Raw genomic sequence first — 22473 nt, 5'->3', positions numbered from 1 at the left:
ACAGTAGTTACCTCTCAGAAGCTTCAGAGAGACAAGCTGGGAGGAAAATAACTTTGCTGATTGCATTCATATTTGCTTGTGGCCACCTTTGCAGCGGACAGAGACAGTCATTTGTGAAATATCTGGAGTAGTAGGTGGATATGCGTCGGAAAGGAGTCGGAGTGGTGGTGCGAGAGGGAGCAGTAAAACAAAGGGCAACATGTAAGTTACCGCAGTAGATGTGCAAGACGTATGAGGAATTGGGCGTGGAAAGGGGTAACCTAAAGAGTAAGGCATGAGATTTCCCCCAGATCCAAAAATCGAAACAAAAATGTTTAAGCTTGCTATAGTGGACTATACTTGGTAATGTCGCCTCCAGCGTTGATGGGATCTGATAAAGTTGCTTCAACCCGGCCCACTCGCTACTTAGTTTCTCTAAACAGCTTAAGATAGGTTTGGAAAAAAAAACTAAATAAAAGTGCTGATTTATTACATCTGTCCACTTCTTCCGACCTCCCAAAAAGAGAATTATGTAATTGCTTCTGCATCTTCAGTCCCAGTGCTTGCCTATAATCGTACCTGCAAACCGTCTGAAGCGTAGGATTTGCTTAGTGTTGCTTTTTATGTTGTAATTTCGTAAAAGACGTGTTGAGTTAACTAAAACGCTGGGCTTGAAAATGATTCCTACTTCATTTGTTTTTATTTATTCACCAACAGTTAGTAGGAAGCACCACAAACACTGCAGTCTCAGCGGCGAATTTCTCCCAACTGACCCCCGCCCCCATTTCCCCACTGTCTCCAAAGAAGCAGAGCACTCTTCCAACATTCTCTCCTGATGACATATTACTTGTTCCGTGAGAGCAGAGAAGAACAATATTGTAATACCCAATTGTGTAAATGTTTTCTAGTTGATTATAGCTGTTTTCATTCTACTGTGCCGCATGTTGTTGCTTTTTAAATATTTTATTTTGTTTTGCAGGGCACAAAATTATGGATCATAATGGAATATTTAGGAGGTGGCTCAGCCTTAGACCTTGTAAGTATTTAATAGGTTGCCTGCTTCATTTACGCTACTTGAAAACGTGTAAAGACTGATAAGAATGACCTTAGCACTACAATAGTTTTTCAGTAGTCTTTTCTTTGTTTTGTTTTTTAAGTGTTTTACGATGTTATTGGACTCTTCCTTTCAACGTGCTTTTATTTTCCGAATACAGGATGTTAGATATTACCTTTTATTTTTGTAAAATTTCGAGTGCTTTTATTATGACCTCCGGAATGGAAAAGTAGTTTAACATTTTTTTGTCTATTCGAGTTTTGTATTTGAATGGAAAAACACGATTTTGGAAACGCTTTCAGGCTACACTAAATTTTGTTTTTTTAGGACTATACTTAAACCTTCACTAGCTGAGCTTGTGTAGAACTTTCTGACATAGCCTTGTAGACGTACGGGTTTACAGTGGAGCTGCAAAAGTCCCTTTCATTTAAAATGAATGTAGCATTCATAAAATGATGTCTTGTTAAAAGAGGCAGCGTCTGTAATGTTTTTCCCCCCACATAATTTTTACGTCAGCTGGCAAGGTAGTCGACCCACCCTTTCCTGTAAAGCGACAACTCTGTGCTTGTTCTAAATGTGGTCATGGGATTTTTTAACTGATGCTTTTTTGTTGCCCTCCAAAACCGTGTTTTTCCTCCTGCATGTGTATTTTACTATTTTGGAGAGTTACTTTAAGCAGGAATCATGGACATTTAATGATTATTTTCTCTAGCATCTCTTTATCCTGCATAGCTTTCTGTCCTAAATAGAAGCTGTATTGTGTGGTATAAAGAAACATCAAAAAGTTTTCTTATGAAGTACTACTCTCGATTATGTTTTTAGTGCATGCAGTAATGTGGAATAAATGATTTACTAACCCTATCTATTGCCTACTGGTGATCGCCAAAGTCGTAGGTAGGACCAACTTTTCCCACAGGCGAAGCATTTGTTTTTGCTAATAACTTTGGTGCGGATGGACGAATCTTCGCAAAATTTGCAAATGTAGTGTACTAGTTACTTTAGCTGTAGTCTGGAAATTTTAGTGGTGATTTGTTAATTGGGGGCCAAGGGGGAACAAATGGGGTGGGGCTGGTCCCAGAAATACTTTTTTCATGTGCAATGACAATGGGAATCTTACACCGCTACAGCCCAAAACGCTGAACAGAACACCAAATTCAGCAGGAAGGTAGAAATTGGCCAAGAAAGGGTCATTTTTTAATTTGGTGCAAATCTGTTTATTAGTTGTGGGCTAATTAAAATAAATAAAATATAGATATCTAGGGATGCAGATCCATCTGCAGGATCTAAAGGAAATGAAAGGCCCTGATTGGCTGGCTGTAACCTGAAAGGAAAACTGCAGCCGGCATTCTGTTTGTTGCTTAGCTCTGGGGAGGGAAAAACAAAGTGTGAAAACAAGTAAGGGGACAGGATATAGGTATCCTGGCCTCCTAGGACAGAAGGAAGGGTCCCTGGGAGACCCCCTCATAGGCACGAAATTGCCCCAAAAAGTTTTTTTGGGGGGGGCGATCGGATCCACCGCGGCACTCAGCATGGCCCGCAGTGTAACGTTGCAAAGGATCCTCAGCCCAATGAACAAAGAAAATACACCCACAAAACACACCAACCCCATGTTGCATACGGTCAACGGCTGCCGCCGTGTGGGGATGGGTGCATGCGGGGAGATTTGGCTGCAGGTTAATGCCCACCTCGCACGGTCTTCGGCATGCAGGCGGTGGTCGTGTTAATGTACAGTTATTATACCTTCCTTTATGTTAACAAAAACACCATACAAATTCACTGAGGGGAAAAAGTCACAGGGATGATATAGGTAAGTTGACATTTTAACCATGCAAAACCATAGAAATTCATCAGTTATAGTTCTACTTTCACTTACCTGAAGAAATTATATCTCATGCTGTAAAGTAGCTTTAGGCTATGATGATAGTTTAACATAAATATAAGTACAACTATCACTGCTGAATTTCTGTGTTTTTGCATGGGTAAAACATCAACCTAACTAGTGTACCTGTAACCATTGTCTTTTTTTCTTCAGGGGGAATTTATATAGTTAGGCTCACGTTTTAAACATACGAAACCATAGAAATTCACCTGTTATATTTAGTTCTCGCAAGTAAATACATCTCGTGCTCTAAGGTAACTATAACTCACGCCCTCGGAATACATAGTTTTTTTTGTCAAATATTTTACTGCAAATATCACATTGATAGTATCAATAATGTTATAAAAAATGTCATTAGTGCGGTAATTTTTGTGGTAATTAGCAAGTCCCGCTGTCAAAAAACTGTGCTGTGACTTTGCTGCAGCCATATCACTGCAAACAGCTATGTCCAGGGCGTGGGCACCCCGGGACATAGTAGGAGCTGGCACTGGGGGGTGGAGGTCCCCAGGGCCATCAGGGGCTCCACGTGGGGGGGCGTCACACAGGCCCCCTTCAACAATCATAGCCAGGGGAGGTGGTGATCCCAGGGTCTGAAACGGAACCCCCCTGTAATCATTTTTATTATGATCACAGGGAGGTGGTGATCCCTGGGGATGCGGGGGGGGGGGGGGGGGGGAGTCCATGAGGCCCCCCACACCCAATTTGTGTTCCGGGGGAGGGCTCCTTGAGGCAGCAGGGGGGGGCCCAAGCAAGCCCCATCACCACCCTAGCCTCCTGCACCCAATCTCTCATGCCCTAGAGGAGTGGTCCCTGGGGCACAGGGGAGGCCATCACGCCTCCCCCACTTATTAAAATCATTTTTGCCATGGGGTGGTGGTCCACAGGGGTTGAAAAGAGTTGGTTTGCAACACCTGCTCATCTTTCATAATTCGCTCTGGGGAGGTGGTGGTGGTCCTTGGACCTATTAAAAAGAAAAAAGTGCCCCCTGGACCTGTCCCACCTGGGGGCTTATTTAAAGACGAGCATGGAAGCCCACTTTTTTTCAATTTTTTTTATTTTTTATTCTTGCTGGGAATGCACAATGGGGTCGCAAATCCACGGTGAAACTGCTTTAAAAAAAAAAAAAAAAAAAAAAAGACTGATGTGGTGTGGCAGCCTTCAATACCATCAACCTTACTGCTCTTACTATCAGATTCATTGGAAATGGCTACTCAGACACCATCTTAAGCCGGTTCAAATCTTTTCTCAAGGATATAATATCTCTCTCCCTTCAGCTATGGCCTTCAGAGCTCAAGCTTTGGCTTCCTTTTTAGCATTTACATGTATATGTACGGCTCCTGACTGCATTATTCTATCCCTTTGAAAATAATCCTTTCTGACAGAATACCTTGTCTCACCCTCTAGTGTTGGTCAATTGTACATTTTTTAAACTCTAAACTCCAGAAAGATGGAGGTGCTCCTACCACCTCCTAGATCTGCTTTCTGGAATGAAAGTCTATGTTCAGTCTCCAGTATCAGTGAAGACTATTCAAAACCTTCATATTTATATAGAAACCAACTTAGCTCTAGAAACCCTAGCTGCCAAAGTAGGCAATGTATGCTTTTTCCAACTGAAAAAACCTTGTCAGAGTTTCATCCAATATCAAGTCCTAAATTCCATGGTCCGAATGTCAGCAGTTTGGTTCAATTTTATCATGACTCTGGGAATTCTTTATATACTGGTGGTCACAGAGAAGTTATTTACAGTCTCCAGTTAGTCCAAAATATAGGAGTTCTCTTAATTACTGGTTTGTCCATGCAGTAAATCTTCATCTGCTGCCCAGTCAGAAGCTGCATTTTGAAAGCCATGATATTCATTAAGATATCTGTCAAAACACCACTGATTTTTCTGCCATCTGAATTTACTTCCTATACCCCTTGATGAGTCCTGTACAAAAGCTAGCCATGCCCTTTTGTCCAGCTCTATAACGAAATATGGTGGATATGGATGAAAGACTTCCCCTGTCACCTTGACACGTGCTGCACCTCTTACTGGTGTCCCCATGTGCAGCATGTTTTATAATGATACCTAGAAAAGTCTCTCTCAATTTCTTTAATTGTACTTTTTGGTATACTATTTGTGTTGTTACCTGTCAACTGGACTTTGAAGCTTCTCCCTGACTGAGCACCTTGTAACTTAATTTAACTTCACATAGTATCCAGACTCTACCTCCTTGCTATATGTTGTAGAAAACATTCTTCTTGACCAGTTTTAAGTTATTTGGAAATATAAGTATTGATGGATACATTATCATCTTGGGAATTCCTCAGTATATGAATATTTCTTCCACGATTCAGACCAGTCTGGAAAATATCTTCTCCAGCAGTGACTGCACCTCCAGTTCCAACATCATTTTGATGTACTCGTCGACTTACAGGCATCAGTGCCCGTTTTTCTGAATCTCATCAATGTGCTTCAGAGCACTCAGTCTATCTTTTACTGGCAAATTCCTCTACCATTAGACAGTAACCAAGTCAAATGCCTTCTTTAAGACTTTCAGACAGTTCAGACTTTCAGACCCTCCCAACTGTATATGTGTTGTCTGGTGTGGAGACATGATGCCTTCACATGTTAGTCTTGCGCCTCCATGCATCTGATTGTTATCAAGAAACCTGAGACTGTCATTTTCAACTAAGGCCCCCAGAGACACTCCCACGTGGACTTCTTTCCCAGAGTTAGGTCACCTGCCAACAGAACTTTTTCCTTAGAGAGATTCCCTCAAAAAACAACATACGAAGGAAAAGAAGTCTTCATGTCAGTGGTCCTGGTCTCAGGGCTGCTGAGACCCAGTGCAGTTCCCAGACACTGGACTCTTAATGTCAACTGGCAATTTTGGACACCAGAGTTCACTAGTCATGCGGCCAGTCCCACTCCGGTAAAGGTCATCCAGCTAGCAATGCTGGATCTTTTTAGGATAGCTCCCATCAAAAGAGGGGTCCCTGGACCTGTGAGGTAGAAGGCAGTAAACTAGGGGACACTAACTACGAACGCCACAAACATCTGTAAGTACCTCCAGATACTTAAAGCAATAATGAATTATCCTATAATTTAAATATAGCAAGTCTCATTGGTGTAAAGTAGATGGAACGAAAAGGCAAAGCATAATTATAGGATTTATTTCTTATTGAATTCTTAATCACAACACAATATTTAAAGTTTCTCAAAAAACAATACGATATTCAAAAATAATTTTTAACACCTTTAGCGCCATGGACGTAATGGTTAGGTCCATGGCTGTGCCTGTGTGGTGCCCTGGACGTAACAATACGTCAATATACCGGCCCTCGGTGAAGCGAGGGCCCCCAAGGGCCGCCCCAATCACTTTCCCTTCCACCCCATGACCCCCTTAGTGACATCTGATGACATCACCTCATCAGAGGTCACCTCCCATCGCGGAACAGAAATGCGTGGCATTTCTCTTCAGCTCGGGAGAAGGGGGCCAGCAGAGACATGAAGGGAAAGGCCTTTCCTTTCATTTCATGTCTCTGCAAGCATTTCCGCTGCCCGATCGCAATGCGATCGTGCAGCAGAAATGCCCACTAGACACCAGGGAATTTTTTTGTTCGTGAAATAAACATGAGTGGAGCGACCCCTTGGGCATTTCTGCTGCACAAAATTCCTACCACCCAACATTGTCCCATCTATACTGATAAAAATTCTGCTGCACTTGTCAGCCTAAAATTGTTTTTTTTCAAACTGCCCTTTTGGACCCACTTTGGTTCCCCCTCAATTCCCCATCAAAGCAATGCTTCTCAACACCTTATCTTGTGCCCATTTTGGAAATACAAAGGTTTTCTTGATACCTATTTTTCATTCTTTATATTTCAGCAAATGAATTGTTGTATACCCCGTATAGAATGAAAACCCATTGCAAGGTGCAGCTCATTTATTGGCTCTGGGTACCTAGGGTTCTTGATGAACCTACAAGCCTTTTATATCCCCGCAACCAGAAGAGTCCCGCAGACGTAACGGTGTATTGCTTTAAAAAATCTGACATTGCAGGAAAAAGTTAGAGTAAAATGTAGAGAAAAATTGCTATTTTTTGTCACCTCAATTTCAATATTTTTTCAGTTGTTATTTTCTGTAGGAAACCCTTGTAGGATCTACACAAATTACTGATTGCTGATTTCAGAATTGTCTACTTTTCAGAAATGTTTAGGTTTCTGGGATCCAGCATTGGTTTCACACCCATTTCGGTCACTGACTGGAAGGAGGCTGAAAGCTCAATTTTTTTTAAAAATGGGGTATGTCCCAGTAAAATGCCAAAATTGTGTTGAAAAATTGGGTTTTCTGATTCAAGTCTGCCTGTTCCTGAAATCTGGGAAGCTGGTGATTTTAGCACTGCAAACCCTTTGTTGATGCCATTTTCAGGGGGGAAAAAAAACACAAGCCTCCTTCTGCAGCCCTTTTTCCATTTAAAAAAAGAAAACGAATTTTTCACTGTATTTTGGCTAATTTCTTGGTCTCATTCAGGGAAACCCACAAAGTCTGGGTACCTCTAGAATCCCTACGATGTTGGAAAAAAAGGACGCAAATTCGTTGTGGGTAGCTTATGTGGACAAAACGTTATGAGGGCCTAAGTGCGAACTGCCCCAAATAGCCAAAAAAAAGGCTTGGCACCTGAGGGGGAAAATACCTGGCAGCGAAGGGGTTAAATAATTACAGTTTAGGTAATGTGCCAAAATAATACACATACACTCTGGGTCACAGTACTCACACTAAAAACTTTCACACCCAAACACTTACACTCAATCATACCACATATATGCATGAATCAAATCCTGTCATACATAAGCCTTGCTAAAAGAATAATTTGTAAAACAGTTTTTTTTTTTTGTAAGGTCACGTCTCTTAAAACAAGGAGGCAATCAATTAAACAAATAACAATCAAGCAGGACACCACAATTGTATAGCACTAATACATGCTGTTGCTATGCAATCTTTTTTGTTAAAGGGACAAAAGAGAGTTCATGACATGTGATTAGCTTCCACAATTGTTTTGATACATACAAAACAACACTGTGCATTGTGTAGGTAATTATCCGAACAACCTCTACACTGTGCCGACAAGAGTTTTGGTGGAACCGTACAGCGGGAGCCACCTTATTCAGGGTGCTGGGATACGTGGTGAGACGGAAATCTGTGAGAGCTGCAACACAGAACAAATCTATGGAATAGAAATATTAAAAAGTCAATAAAGAAGCAGCACCCACATATTAACGGCCTAATAACTGCCTTTAATTACTGCAGTGAGAAGACGAAGACAAATTTAACCAGGACTAGAACACCCCAAAAGCAACTGGGAAATCCACATACTTTGTAGAAGTTAAGGTGAAAAGAACCATCACCGTGCAGGACAAACATACTTAACCTGCATCTCCAGACTAATCCTAAAGTTGTCTCAAGTCATAGAATCCATGGACAGTGTGGCTCAAATAAGATAATCGGAGGTAAAGGACCAAGTTGAAAAAGCACATATAGGGACTTTGTACCAAATATAAATATTCTCAAGTAAAAAAAAAAAAACTGAACCTACCCCCATTAGTAATAAAACCAGATAATAATGTCTTATGTTCTACAGGACATCTCCATGTATACAACTGAAATTAGAAGCACACATTCTTAAGGCGCAAAAATAACACAATTTAAGTCCTGAAAGAAGCAAACATGAGCCAAAGATTAAAAATAAACCAATAGCATATTTAAAAAATGAAACAAAAAGGCTAGGCTATGCGGGGGCATAGGAATGCGCGAACCAAAAGATCATGCAGGATAGGGTGTGGAGCATGGTGCCTGGCAGTTCTCCATAATCAAAGCTACTGGCACATAGGAGAAAGGCAAAATCCTATGTAGAGTAGTTGGCTTCTCAAACCGCACAAGATCTCCAGGGGACCAAGAAAGTTCTTGACAATCAAACGTATAGTCCGAAACCATGCATGCGCTGGGGAAAACTGGATGAGGGGACCCAGCGAAGACTGCACAAACAGAGTGCTAGAAACATGTCTTGCTGACCTATAGGATCGTGCTCTTCGAATAATCCTCAGTTACAGGCACCAACTGGAGTGAAAATATTCCTTATTTTAGGGATAACAAGGTCATCCTAAGTCAGCATAGCAGCGTCAAAAAGTTTTAGTCAGAAAGGAAGACTCGTTGTGTCAGAACTGGAGCTGTGGTTAAATGCTGATGCGGATACATCACGTGACACACAAATGAGGATGTCCATAACCCAGACCTTGGAAATGGTGAAAGGACTAAAGTAAGGAGGCCGTACATAACCGCCATGTTAGAATAGGGAAAGAAATTGCAAACCAAAGCCAGCTCAAAATGTCCTAAACCAGAAACCCCCCACATATCTTGCGGGCTAAAAATATACAAAACATATGGCCCAATAGACCATCACAAAATAGAGGAGCAAGAGAATGGGTATTCTCTAACCGACATAAAGGTAGAAAATCAACATGCTTTCCCTAGCCGAGCCATAAAAAACTTTCTATTTTCTGTTCAAAAGGAAGGCCTTGAGCAGAAAATTCATATTGCAGGGATTTGAAGAATGATGCCTCTCAATAAACCTGCTCAATTTGTCGCCTCAGAAAAGGAATTATTACATCAAAATTGGCATGCTAGAGTGCCTGAGAGGAAAGCGGCCCAATATGGCTACAAACTGACTTGTCTGGAGTCAAAAAGAGTGGACAGCCTCATCACAAAGGCAGTACATTAGAGCAGAAAATACACCTACAAAAAATACCCTGCCAAGGTAATCTTATAAATACTGAATACTAACAAACAAAACAACCACACTAGGGGATCATAACAGAGCCTAATGGATGTGTATATAAGAAAGGGACTTATTCAAGTCTTAATCTTACTTACCGAAGATGTAAATCAAGTATACTTACCTAATTTTGCTTTTTATTGATGCCCTGTGCTGTAATATATTGGATCCTTTCCAGGATAATCCACTTTAAATGTTTGTCAGTATGGTTTTACTGTGTCCAATGCTGGACCAATGGGGCACCTTCCTTCTGATTGAGTGTGGCTGATTTATGTTTGCTGTAATGTAATCTGAGTTATCTGCCTGTCTCACCAATATACCCAAGACCACAGGGGCACAGGATGAGATAAGTGACATTAGTTGTTCTACAGTTAGTTGTGTTGGCAAGTTTAATAGTTTTAGATCCCAATGTGAATACCTGCAATACAATGGCATCCTCATGTGTGACACGTGACACGTGCCACACTTTTGGTTACCTTTTATCGGGCTCAGTCCTATGACCGATCTGTTTAACATCCACTAATCCAATGATGCTCGATTTGACCAGGATGATTCTCAGGTTGCGATTCCTCCTAAATGCAAACATGGGTTTCCCCATTTTGTCTTTTTCTGGGTTAACATTGAGAATGTGTCATTGTGAATTGATGATCTGTCTAATCTTATTGTTTAGATGAGAATGCCGGAACACACATACCATCCTGTCTTCCTGCTGTTTATCTCTGTTTTCAAATATACTCTCTATATTGTAATATCTGATGGAGACTTATAGTTGCAGATTCCTTACCATAGAATTTCCCTCAGGCTTCAGGCTGGATCTGGAGATTTTTCTTTGAGCAATACCCTTGCTCATCGGTAAGTGTGTCGGTCGACTCCGTGGGAGTCATTGGCATCGTAGTCGCGTGAGGACGTCAGTAGTAGTATACAGACTACGCCTTCGCTCAGTGACGTCTGTTCTTTTATTTCCGTGCCACACGCTGATCCTGAGAAGAGCTTTCCTAGTCTCTTTTTGACCTACTTTGATTGTTTTGTCCAGTTTTTGTGAGAACTTTTGGTGTGTCGAGGATGTCCCGGAAGACTGGTTTCAAGCCGTGCGAGGACTGTCACTGCACAAAGTCGTTGACTGATCCTCATCAGGATTGTCTGTGGTGTCTCGAGCACGACCGCGACCCGAAGTCGTGCTCCGAGTGCCGGGCCATGCACCCGAAGGCTTTGAGGGAGCGGTCCCTAAAGTTTATAGTGGCCCGGCACTCGACTCCGCCTAAGTCCCGGTCTCGATCGAGAGGAAGGTCTCGAGACTGTTCGCGGAGCCCTTACCATTTGTCGTCTTGTAAATCTTTGGGTGCAGGCAAGAAGAAGTGGAAGAGATCTCATCGCTTGGCTGACGCAACGCGGGAAGAGAGTTGACGCTCAAGGCATCCGTCCTCGTAGCCCGAGTCTGGGTCCGCTCCACACTTCCCTGAGTTTCCCGGAGCCACCCCTCCCTGCTTACATAGTTCTATGAGGCCATGCGCCTCATCTTTGGGTGGACCGACCCCGATACGGTGCCTACGGGCCCAAGGTCCCTTCCGGATCCGCTCACAGATCTGCACTGGTGCCGGTCGCACCCTTGAGACCTTCACTGGAGCCGGGTTGATTGCCGACGCTCCTGATGTCGGTAGTGCCCACAATCGACGTTGACCCGATCCTTATCCTCAACACTAGGAGCGGCGTCGCCCAACGCCGCCTTTGTCTTTGATGGGGCCTATTTGCCCCAGGTCAGATTCAGACCCCTTTTCCTATGGGTACGAATTCTGGGAGGGATTGGAAGGGTCCCTGGACCCTTATGAATACCAGGATGACCCATCTTTGGACTGGGCTCAGGAATTGGGTGACGCCAGTGGTCTGGATACTTATCCAGACGCTGGCATGCTGTCTCCTCCTACCGTGGCTATGGTGGAGGGAGCAACCTATGGTATGGCGGTCAGTAGGGCAGCGGAGATCCTTGGCTTTGAGCTTCCTACTGTAGAGGTCAGGTCTAATCTCCTGACGGAGGTGTTTCAGTCTGGGGCTTCCACTTCAGAACCCCTTTTGCCATTCAATGAAGCCCTCACAAAACCCAACACAGGGGCTCCTGTGAATAGGACTATCACACACCGCCATCAGCCCATTCGGAACGACCCTAAATTCCTGTCCCAGCACCCAACGCCTGAGAGGCTTGTCATCCAGGCTTCCTCTTCTTCAGGCGCATTCCCTTCCGCACCCCTGTACAGGGAACCAAAAAGGCTGGAACAGTTTGGTAAGAAGTTGTTTTCTTCCTCTAGTCTCGCGCTGCGGTCTGTGAACAACGCATGCCTTTTGGGCCGCCACCCACTCTTTGTGGGATATGGTTGTGTGAGTCCTGCCGCAGGTACCGGATGAGGCCCGTGCTATCGTCTCCCAAGCTGTGAACGATGGGAGAGATGAACCAAAGTTCACAATACGTTATGGGCTGGACACGATCAACTCTCTGGGCAGATCAGTTGCTACAACGGTGACCTTGAGACGCCACGCCTGGTTGCGTACTTCTGGTTTTTCTGGCTATGTCCAACAGTCACTCATGGACATGCCCTTTGATGGCTCCTGTTTCTTTGTAGACAAAGTGGACTCTGCCTTGGAGAGATTCAAGGATTCCTGGGCTACGGCTCTGTACCTTGGTCTTTCTTCTGCCACTAGCCCACCCGGCAGTCCGCTTTTAGCCCCTTTCATGGCCACAGAAGGGGCTCCCTGTCGCAACCTTTGCATGGCTGGGGACGCGGAATCCCGCGTGGGACAGGGAACTAAAGGTCTGCCCAGTCTACCTCTGCCCCCGCTGCAGCCTCCAAGCCCTCTTCGTCCGTCCCCTCACTCCCATCCAGTTGGCGACAAGATTCGCCATCACCTGCCCCACTGGGAATCCATCACTACTGACAGGTGGGTTTTGCAGATCGTTCAAAAGGGCTACTCCCTCCCTTTTGAATCTGCTCCACCAGCCATGCCTCCATCCTTTATTTACCTTCCAGAGGATCATTTGGCACTTCTCCACCAGGAAGTCGCATCTCTCTTGGCCAAGGGAGCATAGAAAAGGTCCTTGTGCCCGAAGTAGGTTGTGGTTGTTATTCCAACTACTTTCTGGTGCCAAAAAAGGACAGGGGCTTACGTCCTATCCTAGACCTTCGGAACCTGAACTACTTGCCTTGGACCCAGGAGACTGGATGGTAGCGTTGAACTTCCAGGACGCTTATTTCCACATCCCCATCCTGCCTGCCCACAGATGATACCTACAATTTGTGGTAGGTCACGAGCACTTTGTTTACCGTGCTCCCCCTTGGCCTTACCAGCGCCCCTCGGCTGTTCACGAAAGTGATGGCGGTGGTCGCAGCTCATCTGCGCAGGTTATTGGTGTCAGTCTTCCTCTATCTTGACGACTGGCTGTTGAAGGCGTACTTGCCCCAGAAAGTCGTCTCCCACCTTCACACTACGGCGAACCTTCTGAACGCGCTGGGGTTCACTATAAACGTGCCTAACTCACACCTGACTTCCTCTCAGATGCTCCCCTTCATCGGAGCTGTTCTGGACACAGTGCAGTTTTGGGCTTATCCTCCCGAAAAGTCTTGGATTTCAGTGAGACTGACTCTGAGACTGCTGGGCCTCATGGCCTCCTGCATCCTGCTAGTAACACATGGCAGATGGTATATGCAGGCTCTGCAGAGGGACCTGAAGTTCCAGTGGGCGCAGCATCAGGGGAATCTCTCCGGCATGGTCCAGATCTCAGAAGGGACTGCGAAAGACACACAGTGGTGGCTTTCGAATCTGCAGTGGGTCCACAGCAGATCCCTCTCCCTTCCCCAACCAGATCTATCTATAGTGACAGATGCCTCACTTCTCGGTTGGGGCGGCACATGGGAGAGGCGGAGATCAGAGGCGTCTGGGCTCCATCTCAATCTTCTGGAGCTCTGGGCGATCAGGCTTGCGTTGAAAGCATTTCTTCCCTCTGGACATGACTGGAACATCAGGGCATTACCCTTGTGGTTCAACATCTGGCGGGTTCTCAACGCTAGAGCGGACTAACTCAGCCATCGATGCACAGCTGATCACGAATGGCGTCTCCATCCGGAGGTGGCGCAAGGTCTCTCTCAGCAGTTGGGAGAGCCTTGGTTAGATCTGTTCGCCTCTGCAGAGAATGCGCAATGTCAGCTGTTTTGCACATTGGAGTTTCTAAGGCGACACTCACTCAGAGACGCTTTTTGTCTCGAGTGGAACTCTGGCCTCCTTTATGTCTTTCGGCCTATACCACTTCTGCCCAGAGTTCTCAAGAAGATCAGGAACGACTGGGCCCAAGTCATCTTGGTGGCTCCGGACTGGGCATGAAGAGTCTGGTATCCAGAGCTATTGAGCATGTCCATCGATCCTCCACTCAGACTGGCTCTTGTGTGGAGATTGAGCGTCGACAGTTGATGACTTTTGATCTTCCACCTGAAGTCTGCGATGTTATCTTGGCAGCCAGGCGTCCCTCAACCAAAACTGTATACGCCTGTTGTTGGAATAAATTTGTGGCATGGTGCACCAACAAATCTGTTGATCCCCTTGCTGCCCCTCTATCCGAGGTTCTTCTGTTCATTCTTTCTTTGGCCCAGCAGGGCTCTGCTTTGGGCACCCTTAAGAGGTATTTATCTGCCATTTCAGCCTTCCTTAGGTTACCTGATCAGCCCTCACTTTTTAAAGGCCTCACCCATTTATTTCCTCCCACTCCATTTATCATGCCTCAGTGGGACCTCAGTCTTGTTCTTACTGATTTAATGTGTACTCCATTTGAGCCGATGTACAATTGTCCCTTGTGGCTCCTCACCTTGAAACTGTCTTTCTTGTTGCCATCACCTCTGATCGCAGAGTGAGTGAGCTTCAAGCCCTTTCGTCTAAACCTCCATACTTGTCTGGCTACCCTGACAAAGTGGTGTTGGCCATTAAGGTTTCCTTCCTTCCAAAGGTGGTTACGCCTTGTCATGTAGGCAAGTCCATCACCCTGCCTACTTTCTACGCAGCCCCACATCCTTCTCATGAGGAAGAGAGACTCCACCGTCTGGATCCAAAAAAAGCGTTGGCGTTCTATCTTAATGGTACTAAAGATTTCCGGGTGGACGATCAACTCTGCCGGGGTATGTGGGTGCAAAAAAAGGAAAGCAGTGCAAAAGCGTACCATCTCTCAATGGGTGCTTCTATACATCAAAGTGTACTACGCTTTGGCCAAGAAGCAACCCCCTGAGGGCTTGCATGCTCATTCCACCAGAGCAACTTCTGCTTCCATTGCGTTAGCACGCGGAGTTCCTGCCCTGGATATCTTCCAGGCAGTTACGTGGGCGTCCCTGCACACATTTGCTAAACACTACTTCCTGGACAGTCAGGTCCGTCGGGACGGCTACTTAGGTCGTTCGATCCTGCAGGACTTCCTAGTATGATCTTGGTTCGCAGCCCACCTCTGAGGATGGCATTGCTTGGGTATCTATTCTAAGGTAAGGAACATGCAACTAGAAGTCTCTATCATATGTACAAGTTACTTACCTTCGGTAACAAAATATCTGGTAGAGAAATATCCTGGTTGCAGATTCATTACCGCCCACCCATCCTCCCTGTTTGTGAACTGATTTCCAGGAACAGGGATTCCCCTTTTAGGTCCTTAGCTCTGGCGCACCAATCTCAGTGTTCTTAGCGGCTCTGCACTTTGGCGTGGAAAGTCGTCAAAAAGAAACTGACTTCACTGCGCGAAGGTGCCGTCTATATACTACTCCTGACGTCATTACGGCAACTGCAACGCCATCAATGCCTGTGGAGTCGACCAACGCACAAGGGTATTGCTCGAAAAGAAATATCAAGATCCAGTCTGACACCTGGGGGAAATTCGAACGTAAGGAATCTGCAACTAGAATATCTCTACACCAGATATTTTGTTACCGAAGGTAAGTAACTTGTACATCTTGCTCTTTTCAAAGAGTCCTTCACCAACCTTTTTGGATAACCATGGCTGAGAAGTTTGAGTCTCAGTGTTTCTGCATGTTGTAAAAACTCCTGAATATTAGTACAGTTCCGTCTAAAGCTGAGGAACTGGCTGAATCAAATGCCTTGTTTTTGGCACCGTGGATAACTGTTGAAGTGCAGGGGTGTGCTACGAGCTGCCTGTTTAGTATACAGAGATAACATGAGGCTATGATCCTGGTGTTTAATCACAATGTCCCAAAACTCCAGTTATGTGCAGTTTATCTTGCTAGTGAATTTTTTATTCTGATCACATAGATTTAACCACGAGAGAAACTCCACCAGTTGTGTCGTCTCGCCTCTCCATGTGAAGAAAATGTCATCTATATAACTTGATCATTGTTGACATTTTCATAAAAAGGGGCAACTTTGTTGTAAATATGCTTAGCCCCAAATTCACCCATATACAGATAGGGCACACTCGGGGCGCAAACAGACCCCATGATTGCCCCTTTTATTTGGCAATAAATCTCACCATCAGATTCAAAGAAGTTTTCAAAAAGGGCAATTTCCAAACTTATAAAGTTCTTGTTATAGATTTTCATTTTGTCTCTTAAGTATGTCTTGGACGGTAGCTAGGACTTGTTGCTGGGGAATATTCGTATACAGCGCTTCCATGTCCATAGTTACCAATATTTCCATTTGAGGATTGAAGTCTAACCCTTCTATCTTTGCAATCATGTGACCAGTATCTTTGACAAAGGAGAGTACTTCGTTGACAAGGGGTTTTAATAAGACATCCACATAGTTGGAGAAAGACTTTGTTGCAGCCGCTAAAGTGGACACATTAGGGCATAGGGGAGAATCCCTTACATTTTTGTGAGTCTTGGGAATACCATAGATTACAGGGAGACGAGTAGTGGGTACCTGGGTAAGAAAATCCAATTCCGTCTTGCATATAATGCCATGGTGGGCTGCCTTCGAGTGATAGTTAAAATGTGTTGTAGATGTTTCTTCTCTCAGAATATTTTGGTAATCCTCCGGTATTTGTAGCATGGATTTCATTTTAGAGTTATGTTTGCATGTCCAGCAACACAATACTATCCCCTTTATCAGATGGCTTCACTGTAATCTGTCTTCATTGAGTTTCTTAAGTTCCAAGCTTTCTCTTTTTGTTAAATTATAGGGGTGTTTAGGAATATACTTAGTCATTTTCTGGATCTTCTTGAGGACATTCTTTCTAAAAAAATGTCCACCTTGGGTCCTAGTCTGTCCAGACTGGTATGAGAGAGGACGGGGCTTTAACACCCAACAAGTTCTCTTACCCTGTATTTTGGGATGTCATGTAATACTTTTTCCAACCTAATCCAGCAAAACAAAGCAAACCAATTCTTGGTAGCTCAAATTTATATCTCCCTCTGCTAGGAATAAAAAAATCTTCTCATTAGAAGGTCCCGCATAGTGGGCTCCAACTCCTTCCCGTTCAAGTTGAAAACGGGTATTTAGCTCAATTCTTCAGTACTGATGTTGTGTGGTCTGGAGGAAGTGAGCTGCTGGATCTAAATTTGGGTATCCATTCCTTCCCTGGTTCTGAGGTCTGCGTCAGTAGCCATCCCTCTTAGGTCCTTAAATCCGTGAGTTATGTTCCTCAGGTTGTTGTAACGGTGCCCAAATGAATCAAATTGGTGGTAGCTACCTTTTGCCTTCAGAGCCTGATGTGTCAAGGAAAGTGACAATCTTCTTGCTGGTCCACTCTTGCCTATCACTTGTGGCGGTCCGGTACCAGCCAGGTGAAATTTGTCATGTTCATGTAGCCATGTTCATGAGAAAAATATCTAATCTTTTTGAGATAATTGGTTTTCCTTTTAATTAGATATTCACAAAATGAATCCAATTCCCGATTTACTTCGTCAATCTTTTTGGCTTCATCTAATGCATCACACTGTTGAAGTTTCTTCTCTAGTTCAGCTATCTCTTTGTTCAGAGTGTCAGTCAGTTTCCTGAGAGTCTCCGTAATGAGAAGCATCCAGTCGCGTGAACATTTTGTTTGAAATGAGAGATCACGTTTCCAGAAATTTCCTAACCTCCACAAATAGTCCAGGGGTGTTCCTCACATGCAAACCTGTAGGGATGACACCGGCCTTCAAGTATTCCAACACAAAGTCTGCATGAACCTCAGTACGATTAGCTTTCTTTTTTAAATGTAACAATTACATCTATTCATCCTTCAAGTTCTTTGGTAATGTACTGGACCTGTCATTGGCTTTGCTTTGCCCCAGAATCTTTGTAGAATCTTCATCCGTGAATCCAAATGTTTTAATACTTTCCATGTGGACTTATATTACGGTCGGTTCCACAACAAAAAAATATGTATAGGTCATGTGCCTAGATAAAAATTGCTCCCCTCGGCAACCACACAAATTTGGGAAAAATTATCAACAAAGTGGCCACCATGCCCGTCGAATAAATTAATAATGCCCCTCGCAATGTGATTCTCAGCATGCACATACAACTAAGAAGTTGTTTTAAGCCCTATTGCTATGTATAACCAAACCAAAAAAAAATAGAAAAACCATGGAATAATTAATTATTGCTTTAAGTATCTGGAGGCAGTTAGAGATGTTGGTGGTTGAGGATAGCTCTCCAGGCCTCGAAAAATCATAAAAGATAGTAGGCCTGCAGGTCGAGTAGCTTGAATGACCTAATCGACCTAACTGTAATGTACTTGACCCCAAAACAGATTTCAAATTGTGCGATCCTAGGCAAATATTGTATTTTACACTCGCCTTTTTCTTCATTCTCACATATGAATGCACCTTCAAATATGTGAGTTCAGCATCACTAAATGTTTGCTCCATTGTATAATACGTCTAGCCCACATATAGGGTACACATGAAATATGCGTGACTTGCCTCCTAGTTTAATTAAAGTTTTGCCATTAGGGCAGGAGTTTTTCTCGGTTTGTTTTAAACTCACTTTTAATAAGTGTATTACTAAAGCATGATTTGGTAGTGCTCTGTCATTTACCGGCAGTAAATTTCCAAATAATGTCCAAAAACCTTTCCATTAATTTGCAGCTTTACTGAAAAAAACTATGCAGTGTATTAACAATCCTTGAAAATGTATTTCCAGAAAACATTTATCATTTGCACATCACCAAGCAAAAGTGTTCCTACTTATTTTTATTCTATTAAAATATTTGTCATCACACAAGTACAAAAAATGGTCTTTCACAGCTACCGAAATATATTGTGAAATGTTTGTAAAGTTGACTTAGTTATATAAATGTTGTGTTAGGAAAAAACTGATATCAACAGCCTTTCATTTCACACAGGTCAGAAAGTTCACCTTACAAAATCCTGGAACTCTGCAGTCACAAGGAAAAGTAGTTTCATTGCAAGAAGACAAACTTACTTTGTGTCTCTGACCACAGAGCATATGTGACGAGAATACGATTTAAATGCATCTTAATTGCTAATTCAGTTTCTGACTACAGAAAACCTGTTCTTTGTCCACTCTCCAGAAGGGGCGAATAGGTTCTGAAAATAGCTCAACCTCATAAAATATGACTCGCCTTAGCGAGTTGTCGAGTAGATTTTTCAAGCCCTGCTCTCTATTATATGCTAAACCCCAAGTGGGAGGCCTACCCTTTCAAGATATTTGACAATGGCAGCTGTGATCCGATGTCTTCCAATACTGTACCTCCACTGCCTTCATTGCCTGTTGGAAACAGCTTGTGAGGCATCCCCCATTCTTTCTAGACAGTTGAAACTGCTTTCAAACTAGATAAAGAAGCTGCCCAAGGAGCACACTTTGACATTGGACAGGTAGTTGATCGAGGAAAATACCATTGGTGTGATGGAAAAGATTACCGCAAATTTGACTGATGAATCTTATTGTGCAACCTCCCCAAGGCTCAGAGGAGAGTTTTGGATCCTAAGGAGGATAACGATCATGCCTGCATGTATATTGGTGACTCAGAAGTTGATTATTTTCTGCCAGTTTACTTTACTGATAATACCATTTGCTTGGACCTACAAATTGATAGTTGCTAAAGTACTTAACGCACAGCAGGTCTTTTATACCACGTTACCCTGCTTCAGTGGAGATTTTGTCTTTTACAACAGTCGTTGCTAAAAGCAAGGGACCCCAGCCTAAGCATTGCGGATCCTGTGAACTACAAAATAATACACAAAAAATACAGAAACCAGCATTCATCAAAAAAATACATAAATTAAACATTTTCAATAATTCTCAAATTTAACAATACCACTTTAATTTTAATGGGAATGATGTAGCTTTCCTAAATTCAATTGAGGCAATTTATTATCCATACTATATTTTTTGATGCATTTGCACTGGCCCCACAAGTCCACGTGAGGTTACTAACCTAATTTCTATCATCCAGTTACTCACAGTTACAGAATATTTTAAAATGTTCTAGTTCCCATTTTGCTTCTTTATATAAACTGTATTAATCTTTTATCTTAATTTAATTTTCTCAGCAAACCACTTTTGTAGATCAAATCACCTAAACAAACAAAACCAATGTGTATGACCATCACAAAGAAAACTAAAAAGACCTGAGCTTCCAGAAGTTAATAAATCAATGCAACAAATACACAATTTAAAAACCTAGCATTTCTCTTTATAGCACAGTGTACTTCCATTTTTAAATAACTAAAATCAAGAAAAACTAGTGAGAGGACCAATAACTAAATTGATTTAAATCTAACCAAAAAGCACCTTTTTCCCAACAAATTAACTTTTTTTCAGAATTGCAGGAAAAAATGAACATTCCATTAGCTACTTCTTTATTATTTTAAAGGATAAATGTCCTACCTTGACTTATTTTCTTTCTTTGAATACTAGTAATATTTTATCATTCTTTTGCAAATGCTCATCAATAATCTGAAACTATCTTTTGTTTGGGAAAACCTTAAAAAATCAAAAACTTAAAAAAAAAAACACACCCTATTACAAATAAGGAAAAGGTGGTGCAGCAGTTTAAAAAAAAAAAAAATCTTTCTGCAGTCCATACACTCCTCATCACATTAAAAAATGAAAAAGGGTTCCTTTATTTACCAAAAAAAAAAAAACTACAATATAGTCTACAAAAATTTAGAAACCTACCAAAATGCATTTTAAACGGCAAATGTGCATTTTAACTTAAACCTATTAAAAATACATGTGGCCATTCTAATGTATGTACAAAATGAAATCACCTTCACATCAAATTTAAAAGAAGTTAAAATCCAAAACTACTTGCAAAATTCAGCATGCTGTGTATTTCGTGTCCGGCGACCTATGCAGGAACAGGAAAATTAAAACTAAAACCAAAAGTACAACATACCTTTTACACTAATGACTCCCTTAGACTGTCTATGCAATAAACTGAGCCCTTAGTAGTAATTTTAAAAACTACTTGCCTCTGGATCTCAGCTGCATGCCTCAGTTCTTCTGGACGAACTCCAACCAAATGTCGAAACAGACCTTTCCTTCTGCTCAAGTACATTTGAACCTTTTGTCATAAATATTGCAATCCTCCACAGGCATTTGGAGCCCTCATTCCCATTTCATAAGCTCTCACAGACCTTATAATGTCCTATTTAAAAAAAATAAAAAAAATAATCCAAACTTCTTACCTACGAGACCCTTGGACATGGAATTCTAAAAGCTTAACTCTTTGGGTTGCAGTGCTCTTATTTTTTTTTATACAGCTGGTACTGTGACCCGTTTTTAGCAAAGACCCATAGTACATGCTTAAGTATTAGCTGGTACCCTAAATACCAGATACTGTATTTTCATCTTAGCCTGAGCTCATATGTACCACTTCATCCAAGTTTAAAAAAAATATATTTTATGCCCTTTATCTGTGTGTTTTTTTTTCTTTCCCTTACAGAGGGATTTAAAGTTGCTCAGTGTCAGGAGGGAGTGACTTATACAGTCCTGTGAGTTTTTTTTTTTCTTTGCATTTTTGCGCTTGTACTTCTGATTTCTGAAATGAAGAAGTACAAGTTACAGAAGACAAAGAGAAAACTAATAACTTGTATAGGACAACTCGAGTTTTCTGATCTGGGGGCCAGTCTCAGCTTAGCTAGTAAAAATAGTTTCGTTGGATACTGTCAAAATCACAGTTCTGAGTTTTGGATCATATTCAAAGTTTCAAAGTCAGCTATTAATTTCCATGTATCCATTACCTTTTTAGTTTAGTAATCAAACTTTTTCCCCAACTGATGCTCCCAGTCGAACAGCTGTAATGATTCTGCATTTCCTTTCTTAATGTCCTGCAAAGAGCCTATTTTGGGTTATTATTGCAATGCTTTGCTTCTGTTGTAGCCTAGCTTCTAATGCTCGCTTACTTGTCATATTGAAGGTGATAAAAAATGGGTTCGGTTTTTTTATTGGACTGTAGTTGGTCCAGTTTTAAATTGTCAGCCGGTAAGAGATTGTAATTTTTCTCTTTGTAGTGCTGTGGCTTCCTTTCAGAAGAGAAGCTTTTTACATAGGTCAAAGACCACTGGTATCCCCTCTGGCACTCAGGTACAAAATTTTGGAGACTACACCAAAGTAGGCTTTACAGCCAGCCCCAGGCCTTCTTTTACCATCTCTGGAACCATATTTTGCCTCGTGTCCAGTTCTAACAAGCAGTAGCTGAGGCAGATCAATTGTCGCTTTGAAAACTTTGTAGACCAAGATTGGTTCTCAACTTAAAGATGTTATTCAATGAGCGAGTTTAAAGATTCACAGTGCACTGAAATACATTTTGTGGTTTTCTTGTACCA

The 22473-nt window shown here is 42.5% G+C and overlaps 1 protein-coding gene across 2 annotated transcripts in view; it reads left to right on the top strand.

Moving 5' to 3' along the window:
- STK26 (serine/threonine kinase 26) overlaps positions 1 to 22473 on the top strand; it is a 173642-nt gene that overhangs the window by 88516 nt on the left and 62653 nt on the right. For both annotated transcript variants that reach the window (XM_069212530.1, XM_069212529.1), the window contains exon 3: positions 959 to 1015. In XM_069212530.1, the coding sequence (XP_069068631.1) occupies positions 959 to 1015 (57 nt within the window). The remainder of the gene's footprint in view (positions 1 to 958; positions 1016 to 22473) is intronic.

The sequence above is a fragment of the Pleurodeles waltl genome, chromosome 2_1, assembly GCF_031143425.1.
Source record: "Pleurodeles waltl isolate 20211129_DDA chromosome 2_1, aPleWal1.hap1.20221129, whole genome shotgun sequence".
NCBI classification, from domain to species: Eukaryota; Metazoa; Chordata; class Amphibia; order Caudata; family Salamandridae; genus Pleurodeles; species Pleurodeles waltl.
The sequence above is the reverse complement of the archived record's forward strand: the minus strand, read 5'-3'. Positions and strand labels throughout refer to the sequence as shown.